Source organism: Cuculus canorus, chromosome 2, assembly GCF_017976375.1.
Source record: "Cuculus canorus isolate bCucCan1 chromosome 2, bCucCan1.pri, whole genome shotgun sequence".
NCBI lineage: Eukaryota > Metazoa > Chordata > Aves > Cuculiformes > Cuculidae > Cuculus > Cuculus canorus.
The window spans coordinates 5,703,264-5,723,973 of NC_071402.1; the positions used below are offsets into that span (position 1 = coordinate 5,703,264).

Below are 20,710 nucleotides of genomic sequence, written 5' to 3' on the forward strand. Positions count from 1 at the left end.
AAACCTGTTTTCTCCCTGGTGTCCCCACCTTGGCTGAGGGACTCAGCTGTGTCCTGCAGTGGGGCTGCTGAGAGCCAGCTGGGACCCAACTCTCCCCACAGAGGCTGCCGGGCAGCTCCCGCTGCCAAAACTTAGGCACAAACACCCCAATACAATCATGCATATCCCATTTCTTTAATGGAATAAAAAAACGAGCGAAATGTTGTGGGTTTCAACTTGTGAAAAATGATGTATGCTTTTACTAGGATGCTGTTAGTAATGAATTCTAACTTCAGGCCTACAAGGTTACTAATGACTCCTTCTCATTTTATTTGGGTATAAGCTGTAAATGGATGAGCAGCAACTTGGGAAACACTGCCTGAAGTGAGCAGTTTCTATCCGGAGAGCATGTAGGCGTCTGTGAGATCAGTTTTGCTGTGCCATTTCAGTGGTAGTTCCATGTGGATGGATTTATCTTGAATTTTCTCCAGTGAAAGGGGAGATGTCTCAGTATTACTTAATAGTAGATTTTTATTTCTGGCTGTGAGTTTGAGGTTTTTTCCCCATATGCTCACTTTTTGAGTTTCCTCTGTCCCTTTCTCACCCTCCACTTAACACATATCTTCAGCGACCAGAGGGGAGAAGTTGTTCATTTAGCCGATCAACGCATACATGAGGTGTGGCTTAAAGGCAGTGCCGGGTGCTCCTTCACAGAATCACGGAAAGATCAGGGTTAGAGGGGACCTCTGGAGCTCTTCCAGTCCAACCTCCCATGCTAAAGCAGGGTCATCTACGGCAGGTTGCTTAGGAACATATCCAGGTGGGTTTTTAATATCTCCAGAGAAGGAGACTCCACAGCCTCTCTGGGCAGCCTGTTCTAGTGCTCCGTCACCCTTGGAGGAACGAAGTTTTTCCTCACGTTTAGGTGGAACTTCCTGTACTCCAGTTTGTGCCCATTGCCGCTTGCCCTGTCACTGAGCGCTGTTGAGAAGAGTCTGGCCCCATCTTCTTGACACCTGCCCCTTAGATTTTGATCAGCAATTATAAGGTCCCTTATCAGTCTTCTTTTTTCCTGAACAGACTGAGCTCACTCAGCCTTTCCTCTCCAGTCCACTGATCATCTTTGTGGCCCTCCGCTGGACTCTCTCGAGTAGTTCCTTGACATTCTAGAGCTGAGGAGCCCAGAACTGGACACAGGACTCCAGATGGGCCCTCCCTAGAGCAGAGTAGAGTGGGAGAAGAACCTTCCTCATCATGCTGGCCACACTTGTCTTGATGCACCCCAGGATACCATTGGCTGCCTTGGCCACAAGGGCACATTGCTGGTTTATGGTTAGCTTGTTCTCCACCAAAACTCCCAGGTCCTTCTCCGCAGAGCTGCTTTCCAGCAGGTCAACCCCTAACTGGTACTGGTGCAGGGGGTTATTCCTCCCAAAGCGCAGGACTGTGCAGTTGCCTTTGTTAAACTTCCTTCTTCCCAGGTTTGCGCATGCTTTATCCACCTTTCCCACCCCTGTCAACTCACAGAACAAGGGCACAGTTCTGTTCAGTGCATGACACTGTGCTGCCTTTCTACTAATGGAAACAAGATCAGTCACACTTCATGCAATTTGGCAAAGGACAGTGAAAAGGAAGATGCGTCAGAAATTACAGTGTTTTAGTTATGCTGGACCCATGCATGCTGCCCCTTCTTTTCAGCTAATCTGCAAACAAACATTCATTTCACTTGGTTTTGAGTCTCTACTTTTTTTTCTGTCCATCCCCATCATTTCCTCTCGACATATTCCAGCCATCTTCTATTCTTCACGCCTTTGCCACACTCTGTTCATTAACAGTAGACTTCATCATACACTATCAGCTGCCTCCTATGGTATTTCTTGCATTTGCAGGAGAGAGAAACAATCTGATCTGCAGCTGATGTCAATATTTTGAACATATGAAGCATTTCAGCCCTGCAAGTGTTATGAGATCGTTACTGTTTCTGAAGTCCCCAAGTATGACATTTATGTGCTACACACACAAAAAAAAAAAAAAAACACCTCAAAAATCTAGAGGAAATTAGCAGTTCTGTATTGAGAAGACAGCTTGGGTAGCATGTGGTTAATATGCGATAGATGTATATATTAAACAGCAAGGAAAATTATTTTGAATAGCTGCTCATTAATTGTGCACCAGTTATCTCAACTGAAAAATATCGAATGCTGAAGTTAACTTGGCAATGTAATGAAGTTCTTCTAACACAGAAGTTTGTATGTTTGTGTTATTTCCTAAGTGTTTAAAAAAACAGACTTAAGTACGTTTTACCAGTAGCAGACAATTCATCAGCAACATCTAAACCACTAAATCCATTGGCAAATGTAGAAGCAGTGTTGCAATAACTAACAGTAGCATCATAACTTGATGTAAACTATAACATGGGATGCTTTCACAAATAAGGATGACAGCTGTTGAAGATATGATGTGGGAGTTTCGTGAAGAACATATGGTTCCTAGGGAGACCTGCACAGTAGCAGGCAGGTCTCTTCTGCCTGTTTCTCCAAGCTTGATGTCTTTTGCCCAGTTCCATTCGGTGTGAATCCTGTAGTGCCCATTCCAGTCCTTTTCTGAGGGACCTCCCATCCAGTCTTTTTAGTTCCAGGCTGTCATCTTCAAGCATCTGGTTCCATACTTGTCACTCCTCGCTACCGTTCATTTCCTTTCGCAAAAGTTAGCATTTACCCTAACATCACAATAACTTTATTTCCCACCTCATGCTTCTTGTGTAATCTTGCTGTCCCTCCAGTCTCCAGTTTCAGGTGCTTGCTGTAGTCCCTTTGTCAAGCTGCTCTAGGTCATCTTACAAATCACAGCTCCTTGTTTCCCTTCTTTCTTGCATCTTCCCTTTCAATGCTACCATCAGATCTTGAGGTGCATCTCTCCTACTCTTTCTGCACTTAGATGTACCCACTTGCTCTTCAACACCTTTAAGGAGCTGAGCCTGTCTCTTTTTATTCCTGTGTCCAAACCCACTGGGAAAGATCAGACTGTAAGCCCTGGGCTTGATTTGGAGCATGTGCAGCCCAAGTCTGATGCTTCAGTCTCCTCACTGAGGAGGAATTTAGCTTTGAGGCTGTGTAAGAGCTCTGCTAAGCATGCCTGCACCACAGTGGCTCTTTTTTCCAGGAAAAAATGATATCTTGACTAAAATTAGGTAGACTTTGATCATGATGGCAAAAGGAGGCATCCTGGTACAACCCCCATCTCTGAGCAAATTATGGTGCTTCCCTACTCAAAACTGTAGAGGCCTGGGCAATTTCCAAAGGGTTCTTCTGTTTTTCTTTACATTAAAAGGTCTGATGAGTCCCCTGAAAGCCACCCAGACGGCCTGAGGCAGGAATGTAGCATGGAAGCCATAGACCTGTTTGATGAAAGTTGTTCTAGCAAAATCCTTACAATATACTGTAATTTGCCTTATTAAGCGTGGTGTCTGGGTATGGGGCATTTCTCTTCTCAGTCCCATAATACACAAAGGTGAGAGTGTAGTTTTCTTTTATAGGGTCTGGAAATCTCCGAAATTTTAACATAGGATCAAAATGAACTAGGATTTACATGATTTTTGGTGTAGTCTGTGTGTATCACTGTTTTCTAAATGTGTGGCCCTTCCATATCTCTCCGGTGTCTTTTATCACTTCTACAATGATTTAGAGATTGAAATCCATTTTAATTGCCCACCTTCTCTCTTTCCCTGCGCACCTGAGTCTGTAGTAAATCACTGACTTTACCAGAGGACTAGTAACTTCTCTGTCATCCTTCCCCACATGGATACCAAGTATGTCATCAAATCCAGTAGGGAAAAAACCACTTGATTATGTACATCCAAACTTTTATACACAATACCACTGTCAAAGAACAGCTGACGAGGATTTGACAGTAGTAGGCAGAAAGCTAACTTCATCTCTGGCTACTAAGCATTGCTATTGTATAATCACAACCAAACGTGAAATCAATATGATATGTGCTTTAATGATTTATTTCAGTTGCCTTGCTTTGAAGTCCAAGTTGCCTTCAATTGTTTTATTTATGTGTTAGCACTTAGTGCCTCTTGGAGATAAAACATTTCTTACTAGAGAGATAAGATAATGCCATACCTTCTGCAGGTGATTTATCAGAGTTATTAAGAACAAAAAAGAACTTTTATGTTCTGTATATGCTGTTCTCTCAGATAAGAGTTTGCCAAAAGGTCTGTATCACTGGTTAGAAGTTATATTGATATGATGCACGTAGTATATCTATATAACAGTGTTTTGAATCAACCTAAGTGTCCCTGAGAGGCTGATGCTTATTATTTCAGATGTGTTATGTATTGCACGTTGAGAGAGGTTATTTGGAAGCTTGAAAAAATTTTAATCCTGTTCTCTTCTTGTTTACACAGAAGGCGAAAGAGCATTACCATCAATACCAAAGTAAGTTTTACGCTTTATTCCTTTGTATATTTAAAGTGTTATGAAAAATCATTTTGCTTAAGTGGTGCTTCAGGACTTTTTATACGTGCTTAATTTTTATTGTTGCTTTTGGATCCTAGGATAAATAGCAGGTAGTCCCTCGTGACCATGGGGCAAAAATGACTGACAGCAGCATTAAACTATAAAGCTACCAGAAATAAAATCTGAGGAAAAAATTGCATACTGCATTGATCATATTTGACAGGAACAAAAGAAAGATGTTTTGAAAAAAACTTTACTGGGATTCAGGCTATTTATTTTGAGTGCATGAGTAAATTTATTATAACTGAAGGAGTGATGCTAAACAGTTTTTGAATTGTGATTTCAAGCTATGAGTCAGTCCATCCTCTGTTTTTTGCTATTTGTCCCCTTTCTGTTTCTTTGAAATACAGATTTTTTTGTTTTCTCATAAACCTGTCATGTCACCTTTGGTTACTATAATAAAATTTCTGTAATCGTATCAGTGTGAGTTGGGCTCTGAGTTCAGGGTAATAAAGAATACTCTTGACCCAGCAAATACTTTTAAATCTATCTTTTTAAGATATAGTAATGTTGAAAAATTCTTCTCCAGTAGTACTTGCAGATTTGTAGAAAATGCTGATCTACGTCAGCCAAACAGAATTATGTTTTTAATTCTGACTACTTTTATGGGGATGCTGTATGCAAGTAGGCTTAGACTTCCTTGTTTGCAATCTGACGGCTTTCTCAATAGCCACATCCAGTTGGAAATCCCATCTCATCGGATTATTCTCCTTGAGCCAGGCAGCGTCACCCGGATCCAGTAGCAGGACTGAACTGTTGAAAGACCACAGGAAAATAAGCAGTTCATAGTGGCTTATCTCTTCCTTTTGCCTTTGGGACACAGGAACTGTACCTGCTTGAGCCAACCACCTCATTCGTTTTTTCCTTGTTTCCTGGAAGATGTCCAGAATTATTATTGCTTTTTTAACTATTGGGTGGAGTGTGGAACACAAGTTGCTCCTGAATCTGCAAGAAAGCATCCACTTAAATACCAGTGGCTGCTCTTCTTTCACAAGTCCTGCTGCAGTCCTCACTAGCCAGGTAGCTTTTTCATGGTGCAGAAAGAGAGGAGTTAAAATACAGGGAGGAAAAGGAAATGGAAGTCGACTGAAAGCAATAAGATTGGTAAACTTGGTGTGCACTCATGTGAAAGACAAAAGTTTGATTTTATTTAAGTAGATACAAGTGAGAAACACAGAATAATTACATAATTCTTATCCTTTTTTTTTTTTTTTTTTTTTTTTTTTTAAATTGGTAGGGATTTGTGGGCTAAAATAAGGTTTGAAGGAAAAGCTTCTTCCCTTTATTGGGACAGTTGACAAGAACTGAATTTGTACGCTTGAGTCTGTTGAAACAAGGACACCACATATGCTCTCAGTCTGGCAGCAGAGGAATGAGCTTTTGTCAAATACATGAAACTACAATCTAACACCATCCTGCATCTGGAAAGATTTGCTTTGCCAGATGAAATTCCAGATTTCTGAAAGTATGAAGTGCACTGCTCTCACTTTCTTACCATTAGAATTATGTGTATGTACATGAAAAAATATTAAGACTTCATTGTAATTTCTGTTGCTAACAAACATTAAAAGCTAAGTGCATTTAAATTTATTTGTTTTTCTTAATTTACTTGACACATAATTTAAAATTGTTGTACAGGACAAGTCATCTTACAGAAAAAACTCAGTTCATACTTTATTTCCAGTAAGTAATACAGAAAGTAGAAGCACCGTCAAATTACTTAGAGTTTAGATAGGCACAACTTGATCTGAAAAGTTTGTAAAGCTTAGGCTTGTTTTTCCCGTGAAATCTGCTCTGTAGTGCTAATTAAAACGATGCCGTGTTCTCTCCACTCCTACTCCCCCAGATAGGTTTGAAATGGTAGATTCCTTTCTGACTTTTCTCCCCCTCAAAAGCTGTTGCTGTGGGAAATGGATTGGCCCTGCTAATTACAGTAGGTGCCCTGTTGGGATGAATTCCCAGTGCGTGTGCCCGTGAAGAATGTACAGCATTCAGCGATTCCAACCTCTGTTTTACAGGCTGGCGAACAATGAGAAGCAAGGAGTAAGGTCACACACAGTCTCTGTGTCAGGTAAGGCTCATAAAAGAAAATGCAAGTTTATTTATAAAACGAGCAGATGTTTAGGCAGATTTTTCACAGTTAGGTCACTTTTGCTACATGGCTGTTAATTTTGCTGAGACCGTAGCTGTGCTGCCTTCACAGTGCGGTTTCTAAAGAGAAACTTTTTGCAGTTCTCCAGCGTAGTGTTGCTTGTGAGAACAACCACATCCATGTAGAAACACAGGACCAGAACACTTCTAAGCAAGGCTGCTTGTCAGTATTTTCACTTAGCTTTGTAATGAAGTGGAATATTGCCAACTAGAATTAAATTACCTGAGTATGTGTTAATTATGAAGGAGCAGCTTTGAAAAGTGAAAATAGACCATTAAATTTTAATCATCTCTTTTCAGAAAGGAGAAAATAGCTATTTTTGTAGCTGCTGTTTAGATCAAAGCACTTAATTCTTGCTGTTGAAAATCACGAGTTAATTGAAGGATGAGCATGTGAGGTAATACATGTTATTTCTATAGTTTGTAGACATCTAAGATTTCTGTTGGTTACTGTGGGTTTTTTGAGTTTTATACTTAGGAGAGAACATTTTTCTGTTCCAAAATCTCAAAACAAATCCTTTTGAGGGATTGTTTCAGTATCTTTGTTGGGAATACATTTCTAAATCCTTATATGTGATAGTTTTTAAGGAAATTTTCAGTGCAGAAGTGTGTTGCTGTTATGATATGTTCCTATGAATTGCTAGTATTTGGCCACAAACTTCAGGAACCGATAGTATGACCTAGTGGAGCGTCCACCCCAGACTTAGAGGGAGGCTACAGCCCCACTTTGACATTTACTTGGAGCTTAGTGGCACATACTTAAAAACCAGACATATTTCGTACATGAAAGAGGAGGGATATGTAGATGTTTGATTCATTTCCTGCTTTCCCCTACTCTTAACCTTTCTTAAAGATATTTGAGACTCACCTCTTGGCATAGGAAGCCTGAGTAAACAGACTTTGTGCAAGAAAATAGGTGAGAGGACCTGGAATTAAAATGTCTGTCAAGCTGCAGGTGTAATAGAGCTTCATCAGTTACTGTTACTTCACAGAGTCGAATAGCAGCTCTTTTTCCTTCAGTACCTGTCAGGCAAGCATAGTAGATAAGGTAGAAGCATGGTCAGCATGTTCTCTCTTGGTATTTACCCTTGCGGCCCATTTTATATGTTAGAAAAAGTTGATTGGTGCTGTGCTTTTTAATCACTCTACTCACACAAAAATAGCTAATCTACAAGACAAAAAAAAAAAAAAAAGTCTCTTGCTACTTTGAATTTTCACCCTGTCAGTTTTTGTAAGAATGCTGACAGTCTTTGACTGTTAAAAGCAGTAATAAATACTTCCTTCATGATCCTTTATTGCTTCGACTTTGCAAACTTAGGGATCTTTATGTATTAAATCCAAAGCAGTGTTGTGTTTCGGAGCACAAGCTCGCTGTGTCCCTGCTCTTTTGAAGTAGTGTTTTGATTGTAGTGAAGTTAGTTGTGATACCACGTAACTCTGGCATCACATAAAGGTGAGCAGTGGGTAGAGAGCTTTGCTGTAGCATCACAGCAGAAACAGAAGCAGCGGCACTGGAAGTGAGCTGGTTGTTCCAGGGAACATCTGGAAGACACAAAGGTGGCTCCTGATGCCATAAAGCAAAACAATCAAATTATGCCACAGCAAATGTCCCTCCCTTTCTTTCCAATACCAAGATCAAAACCTATTAAGTATTTCTCTTGTATTGTAGTAAGGGTTTGTATCTTTCCACAATGAAATCATTGTGCTTGATTCTTGTTTTTTTATACTGTGTTACAAACCACTGGAAATACTGACATAACACTGGGATGATTCAAGCTGTTGCATTTATTATTTGTTCTCAAGGGGTTTTCTTTTTAATAAGGTTATGTATAACACTGACATACATTTTTGTTGTTGTTGGATTCAGATTTTTGCCTAAAAATCACTTAAAAGGCAGCGAGTGTGGCATGGATGCCAGTATATTAAACCACAGACAGATTGTTGAGATGAAGTTGCATGATGAGAGTTTTTCCTCATGAGGTGCCTTTTGTTAAGAATCTGAGTCCCCAAAGGAATCAACTTGTTATAAATGAAGTCATACTTGATAGGATGTGAAGAAGTGTCATTCCTGTTGTCACATGTAACTGATCTATCAGTATGGAACAACAGATACACAGAACGTTTGGTTAACCCAGGAGTTACAGGTCAGCAGAGTCTGACAGCTGACAGCATTCAGCGCAGAGCCAGCTGTGGGTGATGCCGTCTTCGTTTGCAGAATAAGAGCTATTCTCTGGTGACATTTAAATGACTTGGAGCTAAAGGCTTCAAATAAGATGAGCTTTTATAATTTACTGACAGCTGTGATGTCCTTCATGCCTTTGATGGTTTGAATCATAAATTAACTCTGCTGTTTGTTTAAAGAGATTGCTACCCTTGATTTAAACATATTCCAATGCTAAAGCTGAATAGCAAAAAGCTGAGACAACTATTCAGCAGGAAAATTAAGCAGTCAGACATATTTATGGTGTTATAACCTTAGTTCTAAAAGAAAGTTTCACAGTGAGTTCCCCATGATACTTTGGGGAAACCAGCTGCTGCCAAAAAACAGTGCAGAATGTGATTTGGTAGTCTAAAAGTTCTGGTATTTGCCTGAAGTTTTGCAGGTTTAAAAATGAGCCTGTTAATGAAAGACGCCTTGTCTTTCTTTTTGAAATATCTATGAATTTACCTTGAAATACTTTTAGTCTAGTGAAATGAAAACTTGTTCTTTCCAGGTGTTTCAGTGTTCCAAAGCATACAAAAGTAGATGGTTTTTAAATAGTTCTCTTTTTTTTTGCTCAGAATAAAGGCCTTTTCAAACTAGTGAACAGTGAAGTTGGTTTCAGGAACCCAAAGCATTGCTGGACCTGGACACCAGGAAATGTTCTCTTAGGGTTGTGTGTCACTGAACCAAGTTCCACAACACATCTTTGGCTGCGTACTCCTGTTTCTGGTTTTGCTGGTATTATTCGTCTCTCTTGCTTCTTTAAATTATATATTCCTTGCAGTGGGTACCATCTTTTGCTGTATGCAAGTAAGATCCCTACCAGGTTTCCCCTGTTTTTTTAGCCATGGGAATAACTTCATCCCTCACATTTTATGTTTGGGACAGGGTATAAATAAATATAAATACAAAGCCCAATTCAGAATGAGTTGGATTTCAGATTGCTTCAGCATACATCTGATGTTTTGGTTTAAGTTACTGTGATGTACCAGAAGCAATTAGTTTTCTAGCTGATAGACAGACTCAACTTTTCTTTTCTTCTCCACCTACTTCTGTCTTTATGTTCAAAACAAATTCTTTGTCCTTATCCAAGAGTGTACACTCAGGAAACAGTAAGGCTAAACCATTTGCCTTGTATATAGTATATCAAATAGTATATCAAATTTGTAAGCAACAGCATACCAGCTTACAATAATTTTATTGACTGAATTTCCTCCTGTTTTCCTTGGAGTTACCTTATGAAACTGCTTTACTGTACCCTACAGGAACTTATTTTAGCCAGCAGTTCGTTTTGATGTAAACATTAGCCTTAGTAAGGCGGTGCACACATTTCCTGACACATACTTCCAAAAATAATAATTTACCTACTCAATATTGCGTTAAAATAAGTTCTTCATAAAATGAAATCAATAAAGCCTTAGTTTACGTTCTCCCTTTTCGCATCAGTTCTTCTGACACAGAGTTCTTTGCTTTCTCTCCTGCCCCATCCACACTTATATAAATATGATTAGGAAGAGTAAATCTGCCTTTGCTTCCCTTGGCTAATCGCTGTGCCTCCTTTGCACTAGAGAATTCTGGGGGTGTAAATTGTTTTAATTGTAGCTCAAACGTTACTTTACATGGAGTGGTACAGAATATAACATTTCCGGCCCACGTGTACACAAGCGGAGTATTGAACAAGCCTTGGCAATGTTAGGTTCTTGGCAGTGTTAGGTTTACAGCTGGATTTGATCTTTCCAACCTAAAGGATTCTGTGATTCATAGCATTTACTCTTGATGTTTAGATATTCAGGTACCTCTGAATAAAATGCTTGTGGGGAAGAAGCTGTAGCAGGAAAGGTGACAGTGAAGAGGGAGGTGAGCCATTCTGCAGGAGCCAGTGCAGAAGGGGGGTTAGGGCCTGCCGTGAGGTTGGTGTTGGTTCAAAGCCACTGCTGGTTTTGCAGCTTTAGTGTGTGTTCATTTGGTGAAGGAAATGGAAAGATGTTTAAAAATGTGGTCACTGTTTCAGAAGTTAAGGTAGCCTCTGCAAGTCGTTCAAGTAACAGATCCCAAGACACACACATGTAGTGGGAATATAAATATTGGAAAGAGAAATTTGTCACCTTGTTCCCTAGCTGTTGTTACTAACACAAGTAGTATTTTAAAGTCCAAAGGAGTGCAGCTGTAACTGCATGGTAATACGATGGCATAAGTTCCAGCACAGGAAGACATGGATCTGTTAAAGTAAGTCCAGAGGCCACGGAGATGATCAGAAGCCTGGAGCACTTCCCATATGAGGACAGGCTGTGTTAGGGTTGTTCAGCCTGCGGAAGAGAAGGCTCTGAGGAGACCTTATAGCAGCCTTCTAATAATGCTGCTGTGCCGTTGCCACTCTATGGAGGGAAAAAAGACAACTGGCTTGCTTATAATGACTGTAAGAAATTATAACTGCACCTTATGGTCTGTATCTATCCAATAACATGCGCAGTGAAGGAGAAATGGGGTCAGCAAGTTTCTGGGTTCTGCCTTAGACTATAATCATAATAATAATATTGCACTGAAATCATGTGCTGTGGTTAACTCCTGATTGTGGCAGTGAAGTGGTTGAGAGTCCTTCTCTAAGGTGCTACTTGTGAGTAGATCTTGACTTTGAAGCGGTTGCCAGTTTAGTCACACCACTTCGCTGAAATTTCAGTTTGATCTTTTTTTATTTTTGGAGGAGATAAGCATGATTTAAGTGAGATTTTAGCTTGCAGAAGAAAAATTACACAGTATAGTTCAGCTGTTAGGGAGACTTCCGCTAGGTTACCTAGGACAAAATGAAATACAGCAGAAGCCAAATGTCAAAACACAAAAAACAGGAAAGGAAAAAATTAAAATAATACATATTCGCCTGATTTCAGTGTTGCAACACATGAAATGTTCTTAATAAAGGACATGTCGGCATATGAAAGGACCTGAATGTATGGCTGGATGTTGCAGGCTAATCACAAACAAAGCTGTGAGCAAGGATAGAAAGACAAATACGATCTTATTGAATCACTTCTGCTTGCAGAGCATAGTGTGTGCTCTGTTCCATAATTCCTGTGCTTAAAATGAAGGTCCACCCCGTGCTCAACTCTGAAAGCGTTTCTTGTTAGGACTTGTGTTTCCTAGATGCATTTGCATTAGTTGGTAGGAGTGAAAGGTGTTCTTTGCCTGAGGTTGTAAAGTTGAGGTGTCTCCCATGCTCATTTTATCAAGTCACTCCAAAAAGACAATGGCTGAAAAGTGTAAGTGAGTTTTTTAAATTAAACATTGTATCTTGAGTGGCTGTGTCTGCAAGCTCACTTATGTTGTGCTCTGCAACTCGCTTCTTCTGAAAAGAAATAAGTGTTGGCATAAATTACTAAGTTCTACATTCAAATTATTAAGTAATTGGCGAACTGCGAAGGCTCTGTACAGCTGTACCTGTGCTGTATGATCACAGGACTGGAAACATTCAATCCTAAGGTTTTTTGCAGATTAATTTTATAAACCTTGAGCAAGTCTCCAAGTTCACAAAGGCAGTTACTGCTTATTACCAGCCATTCTGCTGGTTAATAAGATAATATAGTTAAAAATACCCTGAGTGCTAATAAATGACAATATTTCAGGTTCCCATCACAGTTGAATACAATGGCGTGTTATATTTTTGCATTTTAGACTGACAAAAATGCTTCTTCTCGTGCATAAGAAGACCAGAAAGAACTGTGGTGACAGTCTAAACAGATTTCTTCAGTATCAGTGCCTAGGAAGTTACTGCATGTATTTCATCAATCTGTGTTGTTGATTGAACAGTTATTCCTCTCCTACACTTCTCCTTTGTGATCTGTTCATTTGATTTGAGCAGTCATTTTTGCTTTGCTAATCATAACACTGTAGATTGACTACAGAGCTGTTCCATGCAGTAGGAGGTTTGAGGATTTGTTGTTTATGTATAAACGTACTTGATGTGACAAATGGATACTATTCATTTTATTTCAAAAGACTGAAAACAAATAGATTTACTCCTTCTACAGACTTTTGTCCAGGGTTTTTCTTCGAGCCGGTTGAGGAATGTATGACATCAGTAGAATGGAACATTGTAAGTTCCAGTCTTTCCATGTTGGTTATCCAGTGAGGAGCTCCAGTAGTAGCTGTTCTATGGCCCAGTTGCTTCCTCTGTAACATCATCCATCGCATGGCACATGAGGCATCCTTTTCATACACAGTAATTCTAGTGAATACTTCGTATTGGGAAGAGGAACTAAAAAAAAGAAGTCCAGTGAGGTCTATTTTCAGCAGAATTTCTGAACTATCTGGGCATTTAGGTAGACATTGATGATATCCTGGCTGGAAGCTGCTGTGAAAGGATGGAAATCTTCATTCAACATTGGAGATGTTCGAGGCCGGGTTGGATGGGGCTTTGCGCAGCCTGATCCAGTGGAAGGTATCCCTGCCCCTTGATCTTCAAGGTCCTTTCCAACCCAAACCATTCTATGATTCATTTCAAGCAGGTACTCTCTAACTTCCTGAGAAAGTGTTGTAACTTCTTTTTATAATTTAGAAGCAGCTCTTTACCTAAATAAACTTCCTTTTGTAGCTCAACTGAAGATGTCAGACATTTAAGACAAAGGAGGCTTCCATTTAGTCTGACAGAGCAGTTGAACAAATTTTGAACAATAAATCATGAAGGCAACATTTGAAATGCAGGAGTTGGACTGAGTATCACAGGGCATCAGGACAACACCTTGGTTGTTCCGATGTGCCCTTCATCTGAAGTAGGTCAATCAAGTTTCAGTCAGCTTCTCCTACCTACGAATCAGCAGTGGACAGCATTTCAGGCTTAAATTAACTTTGTAGCCTGAGCAGACAGGTCAAGAGTTGAGACATCTTTCCCTTTTAGATAGCTGGCCTTGCTTCCAGTGACTCTATACCTGCTCTTCTGTTTCAATACTAAGTATTGGATTCCTTTATTCTCATTTCAGTACCTTTTCAGTAGTCTCTTAAAATAGCTGTAGTATTTTTTTTCTTGCTATATCTAAACTTTTTATCAACGTTACCTCAGGTTTGTGTTAGAATAATAGCACTGAAAATTGTACTGTCTGGTGTTAGGAAGAGAAGCCTCGGGAAATACAGTAACATGGTATGCACGGAAGTGCTGATATGCTAAGTTATTCAGTGATTTTGCCCTCGCACCCATTTTAGGTTTTAGCATTGAATCTGATTAATGTTTTGTCATTTCCAGTGACATGTAAATTTTCACAATTGATTAATGATTTCTGTTTGCTTAATCAGCCCAGCAGTTTTCATAATGGGACTTCGTTGTTTAGGGTGCAATGATGAATCTCACCCACTTGTTTTAACTCAGAATTAAGATTGCCATCCTAGCGAACCATGGGCTGTATTTAGCAGGGTGTTACCCACTCGATTTACATACATGAAATTCCACATGCAGCCTCCAGATCGGAGGGCGATTGAACACACTAGACCTCTAGAAAGATGCTGCACATTGTCCCTCGAAACCCGGCTGCTAAAACCTGCACAGCTGTGTATACGACAGTGCTTTTGTGGAAGTATAGCTGCTGTGGTGGTGTGTTGGTTTCCGGAATGGATGGAAAGAGTGAAGTTATTTTTATTAAAATTTAATTCTCCTTTTCCATGCTTTCTCCACTCCTTCTACCGCTGCCTGGTATCTGGTGCCAGTGTGCAGCCTCTGTGGCACTGGGCTTCTCTGTTAACAGCCATACCTCCAGCCCATGTAACTCAAGGGGGATGGACCTCACGCTTGGGTTTTGACTGTGAAGGACTGACAGCAACAAGATGCGGGTTTTTAGTTGATTGGCTTTTTAAGCCACTTCTCACATTTCCTGAGATAGAAGAGAGAGGAAAAAGAGGAAAGCATAGAGGACCGAACAGATAATGAGAAATAAAAGGAGCAGCTATCCTCAGGTTCTTAGTGGTGTCTTGTGTCCCTCTTTCTCACTTTTTGACATCAATTGTGGCTTCTTTGTATTTTCTCCTACTTAAAAACCTTCTCCTGATAAGCACCTTGCTAATTGCACACAGCAGAGTGACTAGGGAAGGGGACAGTACCGTGGGACATTCACCCAGGTGTCCTTGGAGAGCTAGAATATCAGTTGGTAAGATGGTCTGCACTGGGGTGGCAGTTTTCCAATCATAAAACATGTCAGTGTTGTGTTTCAGTGGGACAGAGAAACTGTGGTTTTCCTTGTAACCCTGCTATGTGAAACACTTGTTTTGTGAATTCAGCTTTATCTCCGTTTGGTAGAAATTTGAAGGAGAGTTTGCAAAAGTGAGTTCCACTTCTGGGATAGACAATGTTCTTTGTGTTGCAAATGGATGGTGTATATGGCTGGCGAAAGATGACATTTTAGTAGATTCTAGTCTCACTTTTAAAAATTGAAGTACAAATAACTTTGCTGTGGAAGGGAGTTTGAAGGAAAATACCAAATGTGCTTAGAGTTCCAACAACATTTGTGTATCCATTTGCTTATACAGAATTGTAATGTAAACCTTTACTTTTATGTTCATTCGTTGTAGATGTTCTCTCCAATCTTTTTTCTTTTATTTCCAAATAATTTGTTTCTGTTTTTCTCTTTCCTTTTCTTGCCTCTTTATAAAGGAGTCAGTCACTGTCAGCATAAAGTAAAGAAAGCTAGACGCTTTCTCCCTTTCGTCTTCTGTTCCCATGAGTCGCCGCCTAAGGGTACTGCACTGCTCTTTGTATAGGCTGCCTTTTTAACCCAAAAGTTGAATATACTAACTCGGTTACCATTTCTAGACTACTTTAGCCTCAGGTAAACAGAGTTCCAAGAATAATTTCATTAAATTTCTGCTACCTGTTCCTTCCTGTTAAATTGGGTTTTCATGCAGTGTCACAAGCTTGCTGGTCCTCATTTTTATGGGGGACTCATTCTTAAGCATCGTATGCTACAATGGCAAACACATTAGTCACTTCATTTGTGTAGCTGTGCAGGCCCCATGTAACCATGGGGGTTTTGATTAATATGTTTTGAAGTCATTCTTGGACCCCTGATCCAGCATGCTTATGAATGAAATAGAATAGCAACAATAAGTATCAGCTATGATGACTTTGAATTAAATATTGAATACAGTGATGCTTTTGGCCGCGTACTGGTTCAGCACTTGGTCTGGACTGGTTTGGCTTTGTAAGGCATAAAAGAGGACTTGGAGTAATAGGCATATTACTTTTACAACATTAATGCTGATTTTCTTTTTTGGTTATAAATAATGTCTAAAGTGCATCAGCTTGTGTTGTGGGTATTGGTGGGAAATAGGGCTGCTACCATAAATGCAGAATACAATGCTCATTTGAACAACTTCACAGTAGAGTTGCTCTAATTGCCACTTGTTTAAATTTCAGCTTTGTGTAACTGCAATATGCTCTGTATAATTAATACTTAGATGGTTCCATTTCTTACTCATGTCTTAGTGATAGTCCAGGAGTACATTTCCTTTCAAAAGGTAACAATAACCCTAGTATTTCAAAGTCATAAATGTGTGTGCAGAGTCAAATAGAACTGACTCCTCTGGCTGTAGGAGATGTATTTGTAGTGAAGTATTGACTTAAACTAGAAATTGGCATTTCATGACAACGCATTAAAGTAGTTCCACTCCCAACTATAATTTCACTATAATTTGTAATTGAAAGTCATTAACTCTGTTTCATCATACAAGCTTCTTAGAATGTGTCTTTGTCCCTTGGGTTTTAGGTGAGAAGTCTTAAATTCTGCTACTTTTCTGGTTTCTCTTGAGTCAGGTATATAATATAACTGCAGTCTGAATAATTTTGGATTACTCATGAATTTAATAGTGTATTTTCCCCTCCCCCTTCTCTGTCCCTTCTCTCTCCCCCTCTGTTTTTCTCTCTCCTTGCATGCCACCTGGATCTGCAGATGAAATTAGTGGGGACGGTAATATGTTTTCTAGTCTGTGTGTTACTAACGCGCAATATGCAACTCTTACATCCATATACCACTTAATGCACACCTCAGTGGTACATTTGATGTGGATTTTAGAATTAAAAAGCAGTCTGCTTTGAACGTGAGCTGATAAATATTATACTTTGCAGGCTGTGCGACTAACACTTTCTGCTAAACTGGAATTGAAAAAGGAAAAAAACAACTTCAAACATACAGGGGTGGGGCACTGCATGCGTTTGCGATGAGAGCTCTGGCATGATGCAAAGAAAGTTTATAGGTTTGCAAGAGTGTCCGTTCACTTTGATTGAAGTGATTCTATCGCAGAATTTTTGGGGGCAGTGTGTGAGATCAATGGATGTAACGCATCAGAAATGAATCTGCTGAGAGGTGCTTTAAAGGCATGGCAACATCCAAGTGCTATGCAGTCCTCTGCTGCTCTTTGCATTAAAAGAAGCTGTACAGGATAGGTTAATGTAGACTGAATAGGTGAAATATTAATCAGGTTTCTGCGAATTTTAAAGGCAGATTTTAATGTTTTTCTTCAAACGTTTGAAACATCTTAAAAATATTTAACTTCTCCAGATTTCCTAAGTCTATTTTTTCTAGAAAATACTGACTTGCTATCCTCTGAAAACAAGTTGGGGTTTGTTCTTTTGAAGATATTTTATCTATTTTTCTGAAGGATTCCTTCTGAAAAAAATCAGACTGCTACTATGGGTAGTGTATGTTTCATTATTCTTACAAGTAGGAGGTACTAAAAGGGCATAAAAAGCAATATGCAAAGGAAGGTGATAAGATGTAGAGAAAACATCTTGTGGCCTTCCTCCTAGTAAAATGTAAAAGGGGTGTATAGGTTTTCATCTCCTTTCTCTCCTTCAGATATAAATCAAAGAAAATACCACCCCAGTTTTCTTTCTTTTCTTAAACATTAAAAAATCAAAGAACATTTTTTCTGTCATAATTTGAGAAATGGTATATCAGATACTAATCCTACATAGTGTTTTATTGGTGCTTATCTTCTTTTATGAATTATGGACTATGATAAATTGAGAAGACTCATGAAAAGGGAAATTGCATCCAGGTGCTTAAGATCATGGATTAGCTATTGTGGATTTAATATCCAAGGATTTTTTCTGTATTGTTTAATAAGTGAATTCAGATTTAGTAAAGCTCAAATTGCCTCATTCATCTCTACCATCAACGCCAGCTTTATCTGAAAACAACCGATTCATTTTTCCATCTAGAAGAATTTGAAGTTAGCCAACAGGTGAAAAGGTTCAATGCTGGTTTTAAAATATGCAAGAAAGCAGTAGTAATGAGCCCTATTTTTAAATCTTAGCTTTTCCAGACTTATCAAGGGCCTCGAAGATAGATCTCCTGGAATTGCTGCTTTATTGTGAGAGATTAGCTCTCGAAACTGCTATAACCAGGTTGAATGGGCCTTTGAGCAGCCTGGTTTAGTTAAAAATATCCTTGCTCCTGCAAGGAGCTTGGACCAGTTGACCTATAGTAGTCCCTTCCAACCCAAAGCATTCTGTGATAACACATTCTCTCTGTAAAGCAGTCTGGAGAGCTCTGCCTAGCTGAGTTTGCTTTAGACTCCGCATAGGTTCTGGAATATCTCTTATCAGACATAGTTATAGTCTTAGCAGACTTGGTAATAGTCCCCTGATATGTGCCTCTTACCATGAAGTAAAGACTACACGTGAGGGAAGTCTTAGAATGGTTTGGGTTGGAAGGTACCGTGAAGATCATGCAGTTCCAACCCCCCTGCCATGGGCAGGGACACCTCCCAGTAAGGTTGTTGCAAGACACTTTGAGCACATCAGTGTTAATGCCTGTAATTCCCAGAATCAATGCCAGGCATGTATAGGAATTATATTCTCACCTTATATTACATATTTCTCTTCAGAGTGTTAAATGTGTAACAAAAAACATTTGTTTGGTGAATCACATGTATTTAATTTATTTGCATTGGCTACTGAGGACCATTTTGGTTTCAGGATGTTTTTAGGCAATGTATCAAAACCATGTAAAGCGTTCTGCAATGTGCTGATAATGCTTTTATTATGAATTACCTTCATTAGTTTAAAACAGAGAGAAGAACAAGCCAAACCATTTATCACATTTTGTAAGCGCTGTTCCATAATCTAGTGTGACAAATGTTTTGGTTTTTTAAAGACCAGTGTGGCACCAGTACTAGTTTCCAGACTTTTAAAATACTTCTGAAATATGTTTATAATAGCTTTCATTCATTCTGGTTTTTTATACAAAGAAGCAAATATTAGCTTGTAACAATACTTGATAGATATCACACTTAACAAAAGTTGAAAACGTCTTACCACAGTATGACAAAGAAGCAGAGTGATTTACATATTGGTGCCAAGCTAATGAATTCTTTCAAATGGATGCTTATTTTTTAGATCAGAATGGGGCTTATTTTCTACAAAAACATTAGTTTATAATGTAGGGAGACAAAAACATACTAAGAAGGAGATTAGTGCCTCTGGAGTATGCTGCCTGTTTAGAATTGTGCATTTCTAATTAATTGAATTTTCGTTAGGTGACTCTGTTTTTCAATGTCCTAAACAGAAATTGCCTAAATGACATAGAATTTCCTGATTCTGTTTTTACAAGACATAGTATATTCCTGCAGGAGTCGGAAAGAAAAATACCTTTAATTTTATTTAAGTAAAAGCAGTTAGGTTCATAAAACCACATTTAGTCACTGAAGAGCATTGAACTTCAAAGGTTGTCGGGAACCTGTAGTTTCCTAATTGTTGAATATTTGGTTTGTATGTAAATTAAGCCTCCTGCTTATGTGCATGTATATTATTTATGAGCCTTGCTCTGGTTTCAGTGTCAGCTTAAGTTGGCTGAACTGAGGGCTGCTGCCAAAAGAGATCATCCCATCCTTCTTTCTGCTCTCACTGTGGCTTTGTCTCATTCATCGTTCAGAAACCAAACCTCTAGAAATTGCCCAGGGAGTTGCAGGGATATACACATGCTCCAGGGCAGATGGGGAAAAAAGAGGAGTAAATCATGCCTTTCAGAGGTGGCCCAGTCTGTGATAACCTGAAATCAACCATGAAAAACTGCATACTGGATTTGACATAATTCAATTTGGAGAAACTCTCTGTGCATTTAAACTTGTAAGAGCCTTGCAGTGAAAAATTATCTCACTGTTGTGGACTGATTTTGTAACTCCCAGAGGAGTTTATCTGACCATTAGGAAATGACTGCACACACTGGAAGTTCTCAGGGCAGGAGAAGGACCTTCTGATATGACTCGACACCATTTACACCATTTTGAGAAAAGATGATGCAAAAGTCATAAGTTTTAAGGAGAGGAAGAAATACATTGTCATTTTTCTGAAAATTCTGAGAACTGGATGTTCTCAAATACTGTCCATGAGATGTTGATTTCTGACAGCAAAACTGGTGGTGAATTTCCACTAAACAAGGAAAATTGAGATACAGGCAAGAAAAAAAGGTGTAAGGCTTTTAAATGTGACTTAAAAGATATTTATGCTCTACAAGACTATGGGAAATAACTCACCTTGCCACCCTGTTAGTAGGTGAATGCTGCCCTGGAACATCTTTACTGTCTGTTCTGCCTGTTTGGCATAAAAAACTAGGAAACTATTATTCACAGTTTATTGAGGATAAAGCAATTTAATCTGTTAATAATGTTTTCTCCTTACTGCAGTGGAACTTGCTGTTCAAAAGATTTTTAGTCAACAGTTTAGATGGGTTCCAATTACAGAACTTAAGCTTTTTTGAATAGAAATGAATCTTCCTTTTATTCATTGTTGAATGCATCTATGTGACGTATTATAATTGGCACCAAGGTCATTATCATACCATGATTATGCATGAGCAAGTTTTATTCATGCTATTGTAAA

The 20,710-nt window shown here is 39.1% G+C and overlaps 1 protein-coding gene across 10 annotated transcripts in view; it reads left to right on the forward strand.

Moving 5' to 3' along the window:
• Positions 1-20,710, forward strand: part of PTK2 (protein tyrosine kinase 2) — a 226,772-nt gene that overhangs the window by 153,481 nt on the left and 52,581 nt on the right. For 6 of the 10 annotated variants that reach the window (XM_054059952.1, XM_054059955.1, XM_054059953.1 and 3 more), the window contains 4 exons: positions 4,391-4,421; positions 6,521-6,573; positions 15,485-15,568; positions 16,779-16,796. In XM_054059952.1, coding sequence (XP_053915927.1) covers positions 4,391-4,421; positions 6,521-6,573; positions 15,485-15,568; positions 16,779-16,796 — 186 coding nt within the window. The remainder of the gene's footprint in view (positions 1-4,390; positions 4,422-6,520; positions 6,574-15,484; positions 15,569-16,778; positions 16,797-20,710) is intronic. The other 4 variants (XM_054059948.1, XM_054059950.1, XM_054059949.1 and 1 more) reach the window with 2 other exon arrangements.